Below are 13,884 nucleotides of genomic sequence, written 5' to 3' on the forward strand. Positions count from 1 at the left end.
TGGTGGTCACCTCTCTGTTTGTATTTGCTGATGAAAACCGGCTGTGTCCTCTGCCTCCGGGGAGGGAACCAGCAAGTGTCCGAGCTGTCATCACCTCCGCTAGAATGACCTGTCCTCTCCTCATCCACTTTAAGAGGGACGCTTCAGCCTTCTTTTCCCCATGCCTCCTTAATGTAGAGGTGCTGCACGTGTACATGGAAAATTACATACACATCTCTGAGCAGCTGTGTGAGAGAATGGGATTGGGAAAAACGTAAGTGGAAATCAGTTTAAATAATCTAACACAATATTGGTTTCAGACATACCAGTAAGATGCTTTATATTATTATGTAACATTATAGCAACTTCTGCTGTAGCTGAAAAGTGCTTTATAAATAGTTTTTTATTATCATTATTAGAAAAACATTTTGCCGAGAGAAGAATGACAACTTGATGATTGACACCAGCACTGAAGTGAATGAAAAGTCCATGCAGACCATGTTTAACCATTTGCGCCATTTGAGTGATATCAGGTAAACCTTTCCTGTTTTGGTTTTATCTTACATTTGCAAATACTAGCTTACTAACACTGAGGGCACACATTTCTGATCATTCATTCATTGATTCCAGCTACATGTTTCAATGTCTCTGATGGAAAAAGTGGAATATGTTTCTCCTGCTAGGATGAACCAGCACCTCAGACTGACGTTCCTGTTCCAGGAGTCTGCCCTGCACTTCATTGGTCTGTTCAGTCAGTGCCACTCCAGAATGCTGGACTGTCTAAAAGAGCTGGAAAGGAGAGCTGGCAAACTAAATAAGATGAAGAAAGGGGGTTATATCTCCAGTGTGGTAGGCAGTGCAGTGGGGGCAACAGGAGGGGCTCTGACCATCGCAGGCCTTTGTCTTGCCCCTGTTACTGCTGGCCTGTCACTGGGGCTCACCATCGCAGGGATTGGAATGGGTGTGACCAGTGGGGTCAACAGTCTAACCACCGGTGTAACAAAGGTGGCATTTAAAAGCTACCAAAACAAGAAAGCCAATAGAGTCTTTCAATGTTTCATGGAGGACATGCAAAGACTCCATGGTAGTCTGGAGAAGGTGGCCAGCAACATTTGCCCTTTGGAGCCGAAGGTGGTGGCATTAGTGGTTGGGAAGAATATAGGCAAAGGTGGTGCGAGTTTAGGAAAGAAGATCAATGCCATAGTAAAAAATACCTCTGCAATAGAGGCCTTAATGGGAAAAGGCGTGGTCATGGGTGCAGGCAAGGTGGGACTCCAAGAGGGCAAAACATTTGCTGCAGATTTATCTGACATTGGGATGTTGGCACAAGGCACTCCACTCGCCCTCTCTAGGACATTAAGGCAATGCGCCGTGGCCTCAAATGCCCTATTCATTGGCCTGGACATCGTCACTATCTGTAAAGACAGTGTCAGCCTCGCCAAAGGCAGCAAGAGCAAAAGATCCCAGCTCATCCGAGCCAGAGCAGCACTGTGGCGCACAGAGATTGACTCATGTCAGAGGATCCATGACTCACTGTGCCGAGGCATCTGGAGGTTCAGTAAGAGTCAGCGAATCCTGGAGAAACCATTTTACCTTGTGAAGGAGTTAGAAAGTCTAGAGCCGCTTGTGGAGATGGGACTCATGGAGCAGCCTGCGAAGGAGATGGAAACTCTTGGGCAGCCTGAGGATGATATAGAAACTCTGGTGCAGCCTATGGAGGAGACGAGACTCCTGGGGCAGCCTATGGAGGAGAGAGAAAAAGGTACAAAAGTAGTTAAATTGATTTGCCCTAAAACATGTCACATGCTGTACACAGCAGATGTTGAATGATATTATGTGCATGTATTAGCAAAAATACTCAAGCTCTACTAAGTTTTTTAATTTCACCAAGCTGGCATTGCCATTGGTTAATTAATTGCTTTTCCATTAAAAATCCCTGTCTCTAGGTTTTTGCGACTGGATGTGGCATTCGGGCATGATGTTGTTGCTGTTGCTGTTAGCATATGTATGGGCTGAGAACATTTATAAGTAGAAATGGAGAATATCAAGAAGTCAACACACCTGCCGTTTGGACTGCATTGTTTCCTGTGCATCACTTCCTGTACGACTTAATTGCTTAACATGTAGATTTGAAATGATTACTGTGCATGGTTTTAAAGTTACCTGGTCTTAAGAACAGATTTTTTAAATGAAATGTATTTAAGATTATTACATTTTTTATTCAAACTACCCCTTTATATGGTCGGTGTTCATGTTGTGGAATAGTCAGATCTAAATATATTATATAGAACAAACATACCTCTCTGACATGTAAAATAAAGAATCACTATCTTTCTGCAACATTACTAGTTGTACCAACTGAACGTAGCTGTTCTACGTCAGATTCTAGAACTTTTCACTGTACATTGATATAGTGTAACAATTTTTTTAAGTTTCAAAAGAGTTTAATCCACATATTGTTGAGAAAATCTAAGAGGCCTACATAGTTATTTCAGCATGGTTTTTCAACTTCTGAATTGTATAGGCATGTACTGCCCTCTAGTGTTTTCTACTCATGTGACATGTCTTGCTGTTATTGATTGCTACTCACTTCAGTTAAGATATGTGCAGATGAAAGTGCATTATTTTCTACTTTAGCAATGTTTAAATATCCATACAGAGTTCAATTACAGAACTCCAGAGATTACGTTTTCAGAAACACTGCTTACAACAGACTACTGTAGCCATACAACTATTTTGATTCTTAATTTGGCAGATTAACTTGTGCAGAAATCAATTAACCACATAGGCAATGAAAATGACACCATAAAGATCTAAGTGCTTTTGGCCAACATTGTGATCTACACTCAACGGACAGTTTATTAAGTACACCCATCATTGTGCGTTCCAAGATGCCGATCTTCACTCCACTGCACCGTTATTTGCCTGTTTGTGGCCTGCCTGTTAGCTTTAACGATTCTTGCCATTCTCCTTCGACCTCTCTCATCAACAAGCTGTTTTCGCACACAGGACTGCCGCTGACTGGATGTTTTTTGTTTGTCGCGTCATTCTCAGTAAACCCTAGACACTGTTGTGCGTGAAAAGCCCAGGAGGGCGGCCAATTCTGAGATACTGGATCTGGCGCACCTGGCACCGATGATCATACCACGCTCAAAGTCGCTTAGGTCAGTTATTTTGTCCATTCTAACGTTCAATCAAACAGTAACTGAATGCCTCGATGCCTGTCTGTCTGCTTTATATAGCAAGCCACGGCCACGTGACTCACTGTGTGTAGGAGCGAAACATTTTCATGAACGGGGTGGTGTACCTAATATACTGTCCAGTATGTATGTTACAGGTGTAATTACAGAGCTGGTCTAAAAAAACTGCCACTACATTACAGTACGTACAGTATCAACACTTCCTCCCATTTAGAATTGTATGACAAGACAACAAATAATGATTCTATCTGAGAATGTAATTTATGCCTATTGTTTGCCTATGAACCAATCAAAATGTTATAACAGTAGTGACAGAAACGGCAATAACATTTATTTTCTGGAAAATAAAGCCTGGGAATTTGAGGAATTTTGCTTAAATTCATCAAAAAGTTAGGTTATAACAGTGAACCTTTTTTGTGTGATACACATAAGGCAATTCTAGGTCTTGTGGCATATTTCGGTTAAACTATCATCAATTCAATGGAATTGCAAATCTCTGCATGCACAGTGCATTCTTCCATCACATGTGCAGTGCATTCTTCCATCACATGTGCAGTGCACTCTTCCATCACATGTAGAGCTTATTCTCAAGATCTTGAGCCCACACTACTACACTGTCTGAGCAAAGGACTACATGCTTTCTGGTAAGTTTTGATTACAATACTGGGTGGGGTGAATACATTTTATATGACATACATTATTTTTTGTTAACTAGTAAATAGTAGCCTGCAGAAAAGTGTGTTTAAATGATTTCTAACATGTTAACGATTTCTGCTAGTTAGTTTTTGCTACCATGTGGGTTTTAGCTTGCTTGAGCCTGCTAACTGAGGAGTGGTAATTCACCTGTTTCCATACATGTTTCATTTTAAAACATTTCTCTTACAAAAGGAGTTGTTTAATCTAACTGCTTAACTATTTATCTGTACATGGAATTGTATTATTCTCTTTTTTACTAATTTATTTCTAATCTTTACATGAAAATGCCACGGGCACTATCTGATGTGTGGAGACATTTCACTGCAGCTAATGTAGAAGGAAAAGCTGTGTACATTTGCAAATACTGTGCCAATGCAACAAAGATGCAGAATCATCTGGCCAAGTGCATAAAGTTCCCTCAGCGCTCACAACAAGCAACCTCTGACAAAAGTCCCTCTACTTCTAGTCGAGGTGAAAATGATGAATCAGACACATTATCTATAGCAACAGATCATGGTCCTCCTGGAATCAGAAGTTTTTTTGACTTTAATGGAGGAACGTAATCAGAGAAATGCTGATGAATGTCTTGCTCGGGCTGTGTATGCAACTGGTTCACCTCTGATGCTCACAGGCAATGTGTATTGAAAGAGATTTCTGAATGTTCTTCGCCCAGCATACACCCCTCCAACCAGACATGCTTTATCTACTCATTTGCTGGATGCAGAGTTCAACAGAGTTCAGTGAAGGTCAAGCAAATCATAGAGAAAGCAGACTGTATTGCAATCATCTCTGATGGGTGGTTGAATGTTCGTGGGCAAGGAATAATTAACTACATCATCCTCCACCCCTCAACCAGTATTCCACAAGAGCACACACACAAGGGACAACATACATACCTGTCTCTACATTGCAGATGAGCTGAAGGCAGTCATCAATGACCTTGGACCACTGAAGGTATTTGCACATCTCATGCCCTCTTCACAACTGTCTTAGTGTGTTTGGACCATGATAGTTTGTTGGTGATGTGGACAAGCTCTCAACCTGCTCCACTACAGCCCTGTCAATGAGAATGGGGACGTGCTCGATCCTCCTTTTCCTGTAGTCCACAATCATCTCCTATGTCTTGATCACGTTGAGGGAGAGGTTGTTGTCTTGGCACCACACGGCCAGGTTTCTGACCTCCCTATAGGCTGTCTCATCGTTGTCGGGGATCAGATTTACACATCTAGTTTTTCTGGATCTATGTCAAGTAATGCAAGGGGAAGAAATGGCACAGCAGCCATTTTGGGAGTGGGTGTGGATGACCACACACCATAGCAGTCATCTTTTTTTTCAGTCATATAGCAGTCATGTTTCTCTTTAGTCAATCCATCCCAACAGTGCCTTTCAGAGAGTTTCTCTCATGCAGTAGTGTAATGCTATAGCGTGTGTGCATGTGTTTCTTCGTCTATGTGTGTGCATGTGTTTCTTTGTCTATGTGTGTGCATGTGTTTCTTCGTCTAATATAAAAAATATTCTATATGTGTAGGGAAGTATTTAAACACTTGCTAAGGTCCAACCTCTGATCTTTCCAAGCATTTTGTATATGCTAAAACAGGATAAAAATTGTAAGAAAAATAAGAAAACATATCAAATCATACTACTGTATGTAAATGTTTCCCTCACTGTTGAGTCATTGGCAAACTTGATGACGGTGTTGTAGTCATGCCTGGCCATGCAGTCATGAGTGAACAGGGAGTACAGAAGGGGACTGAGACATGCACCCCTGAGGGGCCCCCGTATTGAGGATCAGTGTGGCGGATGTGTTGTTACCTACCCTTGCCACAGAAGTCCAGGATCCAGTTGCAGAGGGAGGTGTTTAGTCTCAGGGTCCTTAGCTAAGTGATGAGCTTTGAGGGCACTATGGTGTTGAATGCTGAGCTGTAGTCAATGAATAGCATTCTCACATAGGTGTTCCTTTTGTCCACTGCCCTTTTGTCAAGGGCAGTGTTGAGTGCAATAGAGATTGCATCATCTGTGGATCTGTTGGGGTGGTATGCAAATTGGAGTGGGTCTAGGGTTTCTGGGATAATGGTGTTGATGTGAGCCATGGCCAGCCTTTCAAAGCACTTCATGGCTATAGACGTGAGTGCTACGGGTCATTTAGGCAGGTTACCTTAGTGTTCTTGGGCACAGGGACTATGGTGGTCTGCTGAAACATGTTGGTATTACAGACTCAGTCAGGGACAGGTTGAAAATGTCAGTGAAGACACTTGCCAGTTGGTCAGTGCATGCTCGGAGTACACGTCCTGGTAATCCGTCTGGCCCTGTGGCCTTGTGAATGTTGACCTGTTTAAAGGTCTTACTCACAACGGCTACGGAGTGCGTGATCACACAGTTGTCTGGAACAGCTGATGCTCTCATGCATGTTTCAGTGTTACTTGCCTCGAAGCGAGCATAGAAGTAATTTATCTCATCTGGTAGGCTTGTGTCACTGGGCAGCTTGCGACTGTGCTTCCCTTTATAGTCTGTAATAGTTTGCAAGCCCTGCCACAATCGATGAGCGTCAGAGCCGTTGTAGTACGATTCAATCTTAGTCCTGTATTGATGCTTTGCCTGTTAGTTGGTTCGTCGGAGGGCATAGCGGGATTTCTTATAAGCTTCCGGTTTAGAGTCCCGCTCCTTGAAAGCGGCAGCTCTACCCTTTAGCTCAGTATGGATGTCGCCTGTAATCCATGGCTTCTGGTTGGGGTATGTACGTACAGTCACTGTGGGGGGGACGTCATCGATGCACTTATTGATGAAGCCAGTGACTGATGTGGTGTACTCCTCAATTCCAGTCGGTGCTAGCAAAACAGTCCTGTAGCTTAGCATCTGCTTCATCTGACCACTTTCTTATTGACCGAGCCACTGCTGCTTCCTGCTTTAGTTTTTGCTTGTAAGCAGGAATCAGGAGGATAGAATTATGGTCAGATTTGCCAAATGGAGGGCGAGGGAGAGCTTTGTATGCATCTCTGTGTGTGGAGTAAAGGTGGGCTAGAGTTTTTTTCCCTCTGGTTGCACATTTAACATGCTGGTAGAAATTAGTTAAAACAGATTTAGGTTTCCCAGCAAAAAAGTCTCCGGCCACTAGGAGCACCGCCTCTAGATGAGCGTTTTCCTTTTGCTTATGGCCGAATACAGCTCATTGAGTGCGATCTTACTGCCAGCATTGGGTTTATGGTGGTAAATAGACAGCTACGAAGAATATAGATGAAAGCTTTCTTGGTAAATAGTGTGGTCTACAGCTTATCATGAGATACTCTACCACAGGCGAGCAAAACCTTGAGACTTCCTTAGATTTTGTGCACCAGCTGTTGTTTACAAATATACATAGAATGCCACCCCTTGTCTTAGCAGAGGCCTCTGTTATATCCTGCCCAAAAATCTTAAAACCCACCAGCTGTATGTTATTCATGTCATCGTTCTAATAGGACCGATGGTAAAGGGAGATTACCCGCTTGCTGTCGGATCCTTACAAAGCACCCAGATCTTCGTCCCCAATATCTCCGTCTCTTTCTCCTGTGAATGACGGGGATGAGGGCCTTATCGGGCGTCTGTAGTAAATCCTTCCTGTCCAAGTAGTTAGGGTTAATGATTGAGAGCATAGAAGGGAGGGAAATCACATGGTTTACTGTAAAAGAAGCACACGTCAGCGCAATAATATAGATCTTAATATTTGTCAAACCTTTGGCAGATGGGACACAACTCATCACCTGAAGCCCTGAATTTGTATTGTAATATTTCCTTTGGACTTTAAAAATATTTTAGAATTCTCATTACATTTTCGATCGGTAGCCTAAGTCTGGCTGACATCCTTCTACAAGCGTCAGTGTATTAAAATATGTTTGTTTGGTCCCGCTTTATTTTAAGTGCATTATATGAAGGCTTCATAAAACATTCATATACAGTGCATTAGGAAAGTATTCAGACCCCTAGACTTTTCCTCATTTTGTTACGTTACAGCCTTATTCTAAAATTGATTAAGTATATGTTTCCCTCATCAATCTACACACAATACCCCATAATGACCAAGCAAAAACAGTTTTTGCAAATGTCTCAAAAATAAAAAATGAAATATCACATTTACATAAGAATTCAGACAGTTTACTCAGTACTTTGTTGAAGCACCTTTGGCAGTGATTACAGCCTTGAGTCTTCTTGGGTATGACGCTACAAGCTTGGCACACCTGTATTTAATAAATTTTAGAATGGCTGTAACAATGTGGGAAAAGTAAAGGGGTCTGAATACTTTCTGAATGCACTGTAGGCTTCATAAGCACGACATAGATGCTTCACAAATCATCTATAACCTTATATCATGCTTTATAAAGCTTCATAATGTGGCAAACTGTGTGACATAACCATACATGTATTTGTTCACATGTATTAATCCTTTATAGAGCCTGAAATACGGTTATAGATGATTTGTGAACCATTTTGTAGTGCTTATGAATATGAATGCTTTATGAAGGCTTCATAAGATGCACTTCAAATAAAGCGGACCGTTTGTTTTTTAATTCCTTTTTTCTTGTCTTGGGATGATAAAGGGTTGTTTGGATAATTTTTTGTGGGTTTTGAGCATTGCTCTTCAAAACATCACAAATAAAAATTACTAATATATCCACAAATAGATGACAAGACTGACGAGAGACCAAAGATGTGGTAAAGAGCTGTTTATATTTCTAACTGCATCTATTTTTGATACTGTTGCCAGCTCTTTTGAGGTCAAATATTATAAGGGGGTAGATCAATTGAGTAAGATCCTATGTTCTTACAGAGAGAAAATAGAGAGTTATTTGACCAATACATCTCAGACACCCTCAGCTACATCCTCACAGTGGAGAAATTGGAAGACACTCTCAAGGGGCTGGAGGAGCTGTACTGCTTCATGGATGCTGTGGAGAGGCTGGTGGTCACCTCTGTGTTTGTATTTGCTGATGAAAACCGGGAACCAGCAAGTGTCCGAGCTGTCATCACCTCCGCTAGAATAGCTTGTTCTCTCCTCATCCACTTTAATAGGGACGCTTCAGCCTTATTTTCCCCATGCCTCCTCAATGTGAAGGTGCTGCATGTGTACCTGGGAAATGACATGCACATCTCTGAGCTGCTTTGTGAGAGAATGGGATTGGGAAATGCGTAAATGGAAATCAGCTTAAATTGTTTACCACAATATTTAAATCAAATCAAAATACTTCAGTATGACACCATATACAGTACCAGTCAAAAGTTTGGACACACCTACTCATTCAAGGGTTTTTCTTTATTTTTACTATTTTCTACATTGTAGAATAATAGTGAAGACATCAAAACTATGAAATAACACATATGGAATCATGTAGTAACCAAAAATGTGTTAAGCAAATCAAAATATATTTTATATTTGAGATTCTTCAAAGTAGCCACCCTTTGCCTTGATGAAATATTTGCACACTTGGCATTCTCTCAACCAGCTGCATGAGGTAACCTGGAATGCATTTCAATTAACAGGTGTGCCTTGTTAAAAGTTCATTTGTGGAATTTCTTTCCTTCTTAATGCGTTTGAGCCAATCAGTTGTGTTGTGACAAGGTAGGGAGTGGTATACAGAAGATAGCCCTATTTGGTAAAATACCAAGTCCATATTATGGCAAGAGCAGCTCAAATAAGCAAAGAGAAATGACAGTCCATCATTACTTTAAGCCATGAAGGTTAGTCAATCCATCCAAAAAGTTTCTTCAAGTGCAGTTGCAAAAACCATCAAGCACTATGATGAAACTGGCTCTCGTGAGAACCGCCACAGGAAAGGAAGACCCAGAGTTACCTCTGCTGCAGAGGATACGTTCATTAGAGTCACCTTAGTGTATGTAAACGTCTGACCCACTGGAATTGTGATACAGTGAATTATAAGTGAAATAATCTGTCTGTAAACAATTGTTGGAAAAATGTATTGTAATCATGCACAAAGTAGATGTCCTAACTGACTTGCCAAAACTATAGTTTGTTAACAAGAAATTTGTGGAGTGGTTGAAAAACAAGTTTTAATGACTCCAACCTAAGTATATGTAAACTTCCGACTTCAACTGTATCTGGGAAAGGGTATATAACAATTTCTAGAGTGTGGAAAGTTTCCAAGAGCACAGAGTTCTCCATCATTGGGAAATTGAAAAAATATGGAACTACCCAGACTCTGCCTAGAGCTGGCTGTCCGACCAAACTGAGCAACCGGGCATGAATGACCTTGGTCAGGGAGGAGACCAAGAACCCAATGACCACTCTGACAGAATTGCAGAGTTATTTGTCTGAAATGGGAGAACCTGCCAGAAGGACAACAGTCTCTACAGCACTTTACCAATCTGGGCTTTATGGGACATTGGCCAGATGGAAGCCATTCCTGAGAAAAAGGCACATGACAACACCACTGGAGTTTGGTAAAAGGCATGTGAAAGACCCTGAGATCATAAGGTGAAAGACTCTGAGATCATAAGGCAAAAGATTATGTGGTCTGATTTGGCCAATATGAAAAGCGCTATGTCTGGAGAAAACCAGGCACAGCTCATCACCTGTCTAACTACATCCCTACCGTGAAGTATGGTGGTGGCAGAATCATGCTATGGGGATGCTTTTTCAGAGGTAGAGACTGGGAGACTGGTAAGGATACAGGGAACAATGAACAGGGCCAAATACAGGCAAATCCTTGATGAGAACCTGCTTCAGAGTGCAAACATACAGACATATCCAAGACGACTCAAAGTTGTAATCGCCACCAAAGGTTTTTCTACAAAGTATTGACTGAAGGGTATGCATACTTACGTAAATGAGATATTTCTGTATTTAATTTTCAATGAAGGCGGCAGGTAGCCTAGTGGTTAGAGCGTTCTGCCAGTAACTGAAAGTTTGCTGGATCGAATCCCCGAGCTGACAAGGTAAAAATCTGTCATTCTGCCCCTGAGCAAGGCAGTTAACCCACTATTCCCTGGGCACCGAAGATGTGGATGTAGATTATGGCAGCCCCCCACACCTCTCTGATTCAGAGTGGTTGGGTTAAATGTGGAAGACACACTTCAGTTGAATGCATTCAGTTGTACAACTGAATAGATATCCAATCCCCTTTCCCAAAATAATTTGTAAAAAAATGTTTTCACTTTGTCATTATGGGTTATTGTGTGTAGATGGGTAAAACAAATATATTTAATCCATTTTGAAGGCACTGTATCTGTAACAGAACTAGTTGTACCAACTGAATGTGGCTGTTCTAGGCCAGATTCTAGAACTTGTCACTGTACTCCAATGTTGATGTAGTGTAACAATTTCATTGTTTCACAAGAGTTTCATCCCCATTATATTGTTGATCAAATACACAGTAAATTCAACATGGTAATTCCATGTCTGAATCTCCTGAACTATATTAGGTATGTACTGCCATCTAGTTTCTTTTTGAATACTCACATGACATGTCTTGCTGCTATTGAGTGTTATTTATGGAAGTTAAGATATATGCAGATACAAGTGCATTCTTTTCAAGTTAAGTAATGTGTAAATATCCAAACAGAGTTCAAGTGCATGATTATACAATTACTTTATCAAATAAATGTGAATAACATATTTGTAATTGTCTCCTTGAGATTAGTTTTAATCCATTGCACACAGGAATGCAGTGGAGTTGGCCAAAAATAAACAAAGAACAGGGATGTATGAAGGCATTAACTCAGAATTGGGGTGTTATCTGTTATCATGAAATTGTGTGTGTGTGTGTGTGTGTGTGTGTGTGTGTGTGTGTGTGTGTGTGTGTGTGTGTGTGTGTGTGTGTATGCATGCATGTGTGTGCGTGCCTGCGCCCCTGTGAGTGTCAGATCTTTTACCCCTTCTTAGCTGGATTCCGGTGCCTTTTTGATGGGCGCCAGCACACAGAGCACTTGTATGAGGAAGAAAGGAGATTATTGGAGCATACTAATATGATAAGCGGGGAAGTTCACAAGTTTCAGGGGCCTCCACATTGGGATGCTATGTTCAGTTCTTACTGGGGTTGAGATTTGGATCAGTCTGAATACAAGGTTTGAGTCGATTCTATTACAACTCAATAGATTCAAGACAATGATATTCAATATATCTATATATTGGAAATGTGCCTATCATTCAAATGTGGACATAAAATGCACAGATGTACAGTCAACTACAACGTTTGTGGAACCCTTGATAATCCTGAGCAAAAAATACAAAAATAAATCATACAAATACTGAGCTATATAGGTTTTTTAAAAAATGGCAAATCATATTTTATACTGATACAATTGCTCAAAGAAATACATATTTATCAAGTAATCCATTTTATTCTCAAAGATAGGTGTCAAAATTATTTTGGAGGTGACTATAAATAGGACTAACCTATAGGATTGTAGGATATGGCATCTAATTGTAGATTTGGAGACTGAGTTCTGTAATTCTCCAATTCTCCAACTTTGGCCCTTGAACCACCAACTTTGGCCCTTGAACCATCTTCATCACTGCGTGTGGGAACAAGATACACTTGCATCCAATACCAGGCAAATGTAAAAAAAAATCTAACAATACGTGTAAAAATTATTTGCACCGTTTTCAATACTCCGGCAACCTTGCGAGGATAACGGCACTGAGCCTTTTTCTAAAATGTTTTATGAGTTCGGAGAAGACATTTGGAGGGATCCATACAGAATCTTTCCACATCCTTGATATCCTTCAGTCTGTGCTTATGGACTGCCCTCTTCAATTTAAACCACAGGTTTTCAATGGGGTTCAATTCCGGAGACTGAATTGGTCATTGCAAAATTTAGATTTTGTGGTAAATGAACCATTTATTTGGGGATTTTGATGTGTGCTTGAGGTTATTGTCTTGCTGGAAGATCCACTTTCGGCAGCCAGGTCTTGGAGAGAAAAAATTCTGGTACTTGATAGAGTTCAGTGGAAGCAAAAGAGTCCCATAACAAAGACCCACCACCATATTTTACAGTAGATATTAGGTTATTTTCTGCATGTGCGTACTTCTTTCGAAGCAAAAGCCACCACTGGTTTGCTTGGCCAAAGAGCTCTATTTTCGTGTCATTTGAACCATAGCACTGGTTCCAATCCAAGGACCAAGGCCGTTTAGAAAACTCCAGGCATTTACATTTGTTTGTCGCACTCAAAGTTTTTTTTCTGGCAACCCTTCCAAAGAGCCAATTGGCACGGAGGTGACGTGTAATTGTAGATTTGGAGACCCGAAGATGCGACCAAGTTCTGTTATTCTCCAACTTTGAACTATCAAAAATAAAGAGTCGCACACTACATATATAAACTCCCAGTAATTTATTGGGTATTTACCAACGTTTCGGCATCACTGTGTCTTCTTCAGGGTAATGTCATGAATACTTGAACCAGGTTATGTAGACAAACTGTGCAATTAGTGCAATCAATGACAATAGTGAGGGGTGTGTCATAATGATTAAGTTAATTAGGATGAATTAGTGAAACTTAAAAAAACAATAGTTTATGGCATATTAAATATATTAGGCTATTGTTAGCATATAGAAACATAATTGAATAATGTACATAATATTAGCATCAACATACATTATTGTTTAATTCAATTTCACATATTTAATTGTTTCGTATTTCATTTCATATTTGTTACAAGTAATCTTTTGGTTCAACCATAATGCATAATAAGCATCATCAACAGGGGGAACATATTAGGTGTACGCTAATAAACTGTAGAAAGAATATATTCATTTACAAGACTAGGTCATAAAATAATTGTTCATAAGAAGGGCCTGAGATTAAAGTCAATATTCAGACCACTAGGGGTCAATGTTTTTAGATAGGATATCCAGTAAGCCTCCCTTTGTAGTAGTAGGATCTTGATGTTACCTCCTCTCCTTGGTAGAGCAACATGCTCAATGCCTGTGTATTTGAGGGAGGAGATTGGATGGTTGGCTTCAACAAAGTGAACTGCTACTGGATAGTTAATGTTCTTACACCTGATTGAGCTGCGGTGTTCAA

General features: G+C 40.6%; 1 protein-coding gene across 1 annotated transcript; it reads left to right on the forward strand.

Moving 5' to 3' along the window:
- The first annotated feature begins 404 nt into the window (after positions 1 to 404).
- Positions 405 to 3,580, forward strand: LOC106587549 (apolipoprotein L3). The gene is made up of 2 exons (XM_082965433.1): positions 405 to 1,741; positions 1,926 to 3,580. Exons 1-2 carry the CDS (start codon positions 622 to 624, stop codon positions 2,009 to 2,011), a joined length of 1,206 nt encoding a protein of 401 aa, XP_082821559.1. The 5' UTR covers positions 405 to 621; the 3' UTR covers positions 2,012 to 3,580.
- The last annotated feature ends 10,304 nt before the right edge of the window (positions 3,581 to 13,884 follow it).

Source organism: Salmo salar, chromosome 02 (assembly GCF_965601325.2).
Source record: "Salmo salar chromosome 02, fSalSal1, whole genome shotgun sequence".
Taxonomy (NCBI): domain Eukaryota; kingdom Metazoa; phylum Chordata; class Actinopteri; order Salmoniformes; family Salmonidae; genus Salmo; species Salmo salar.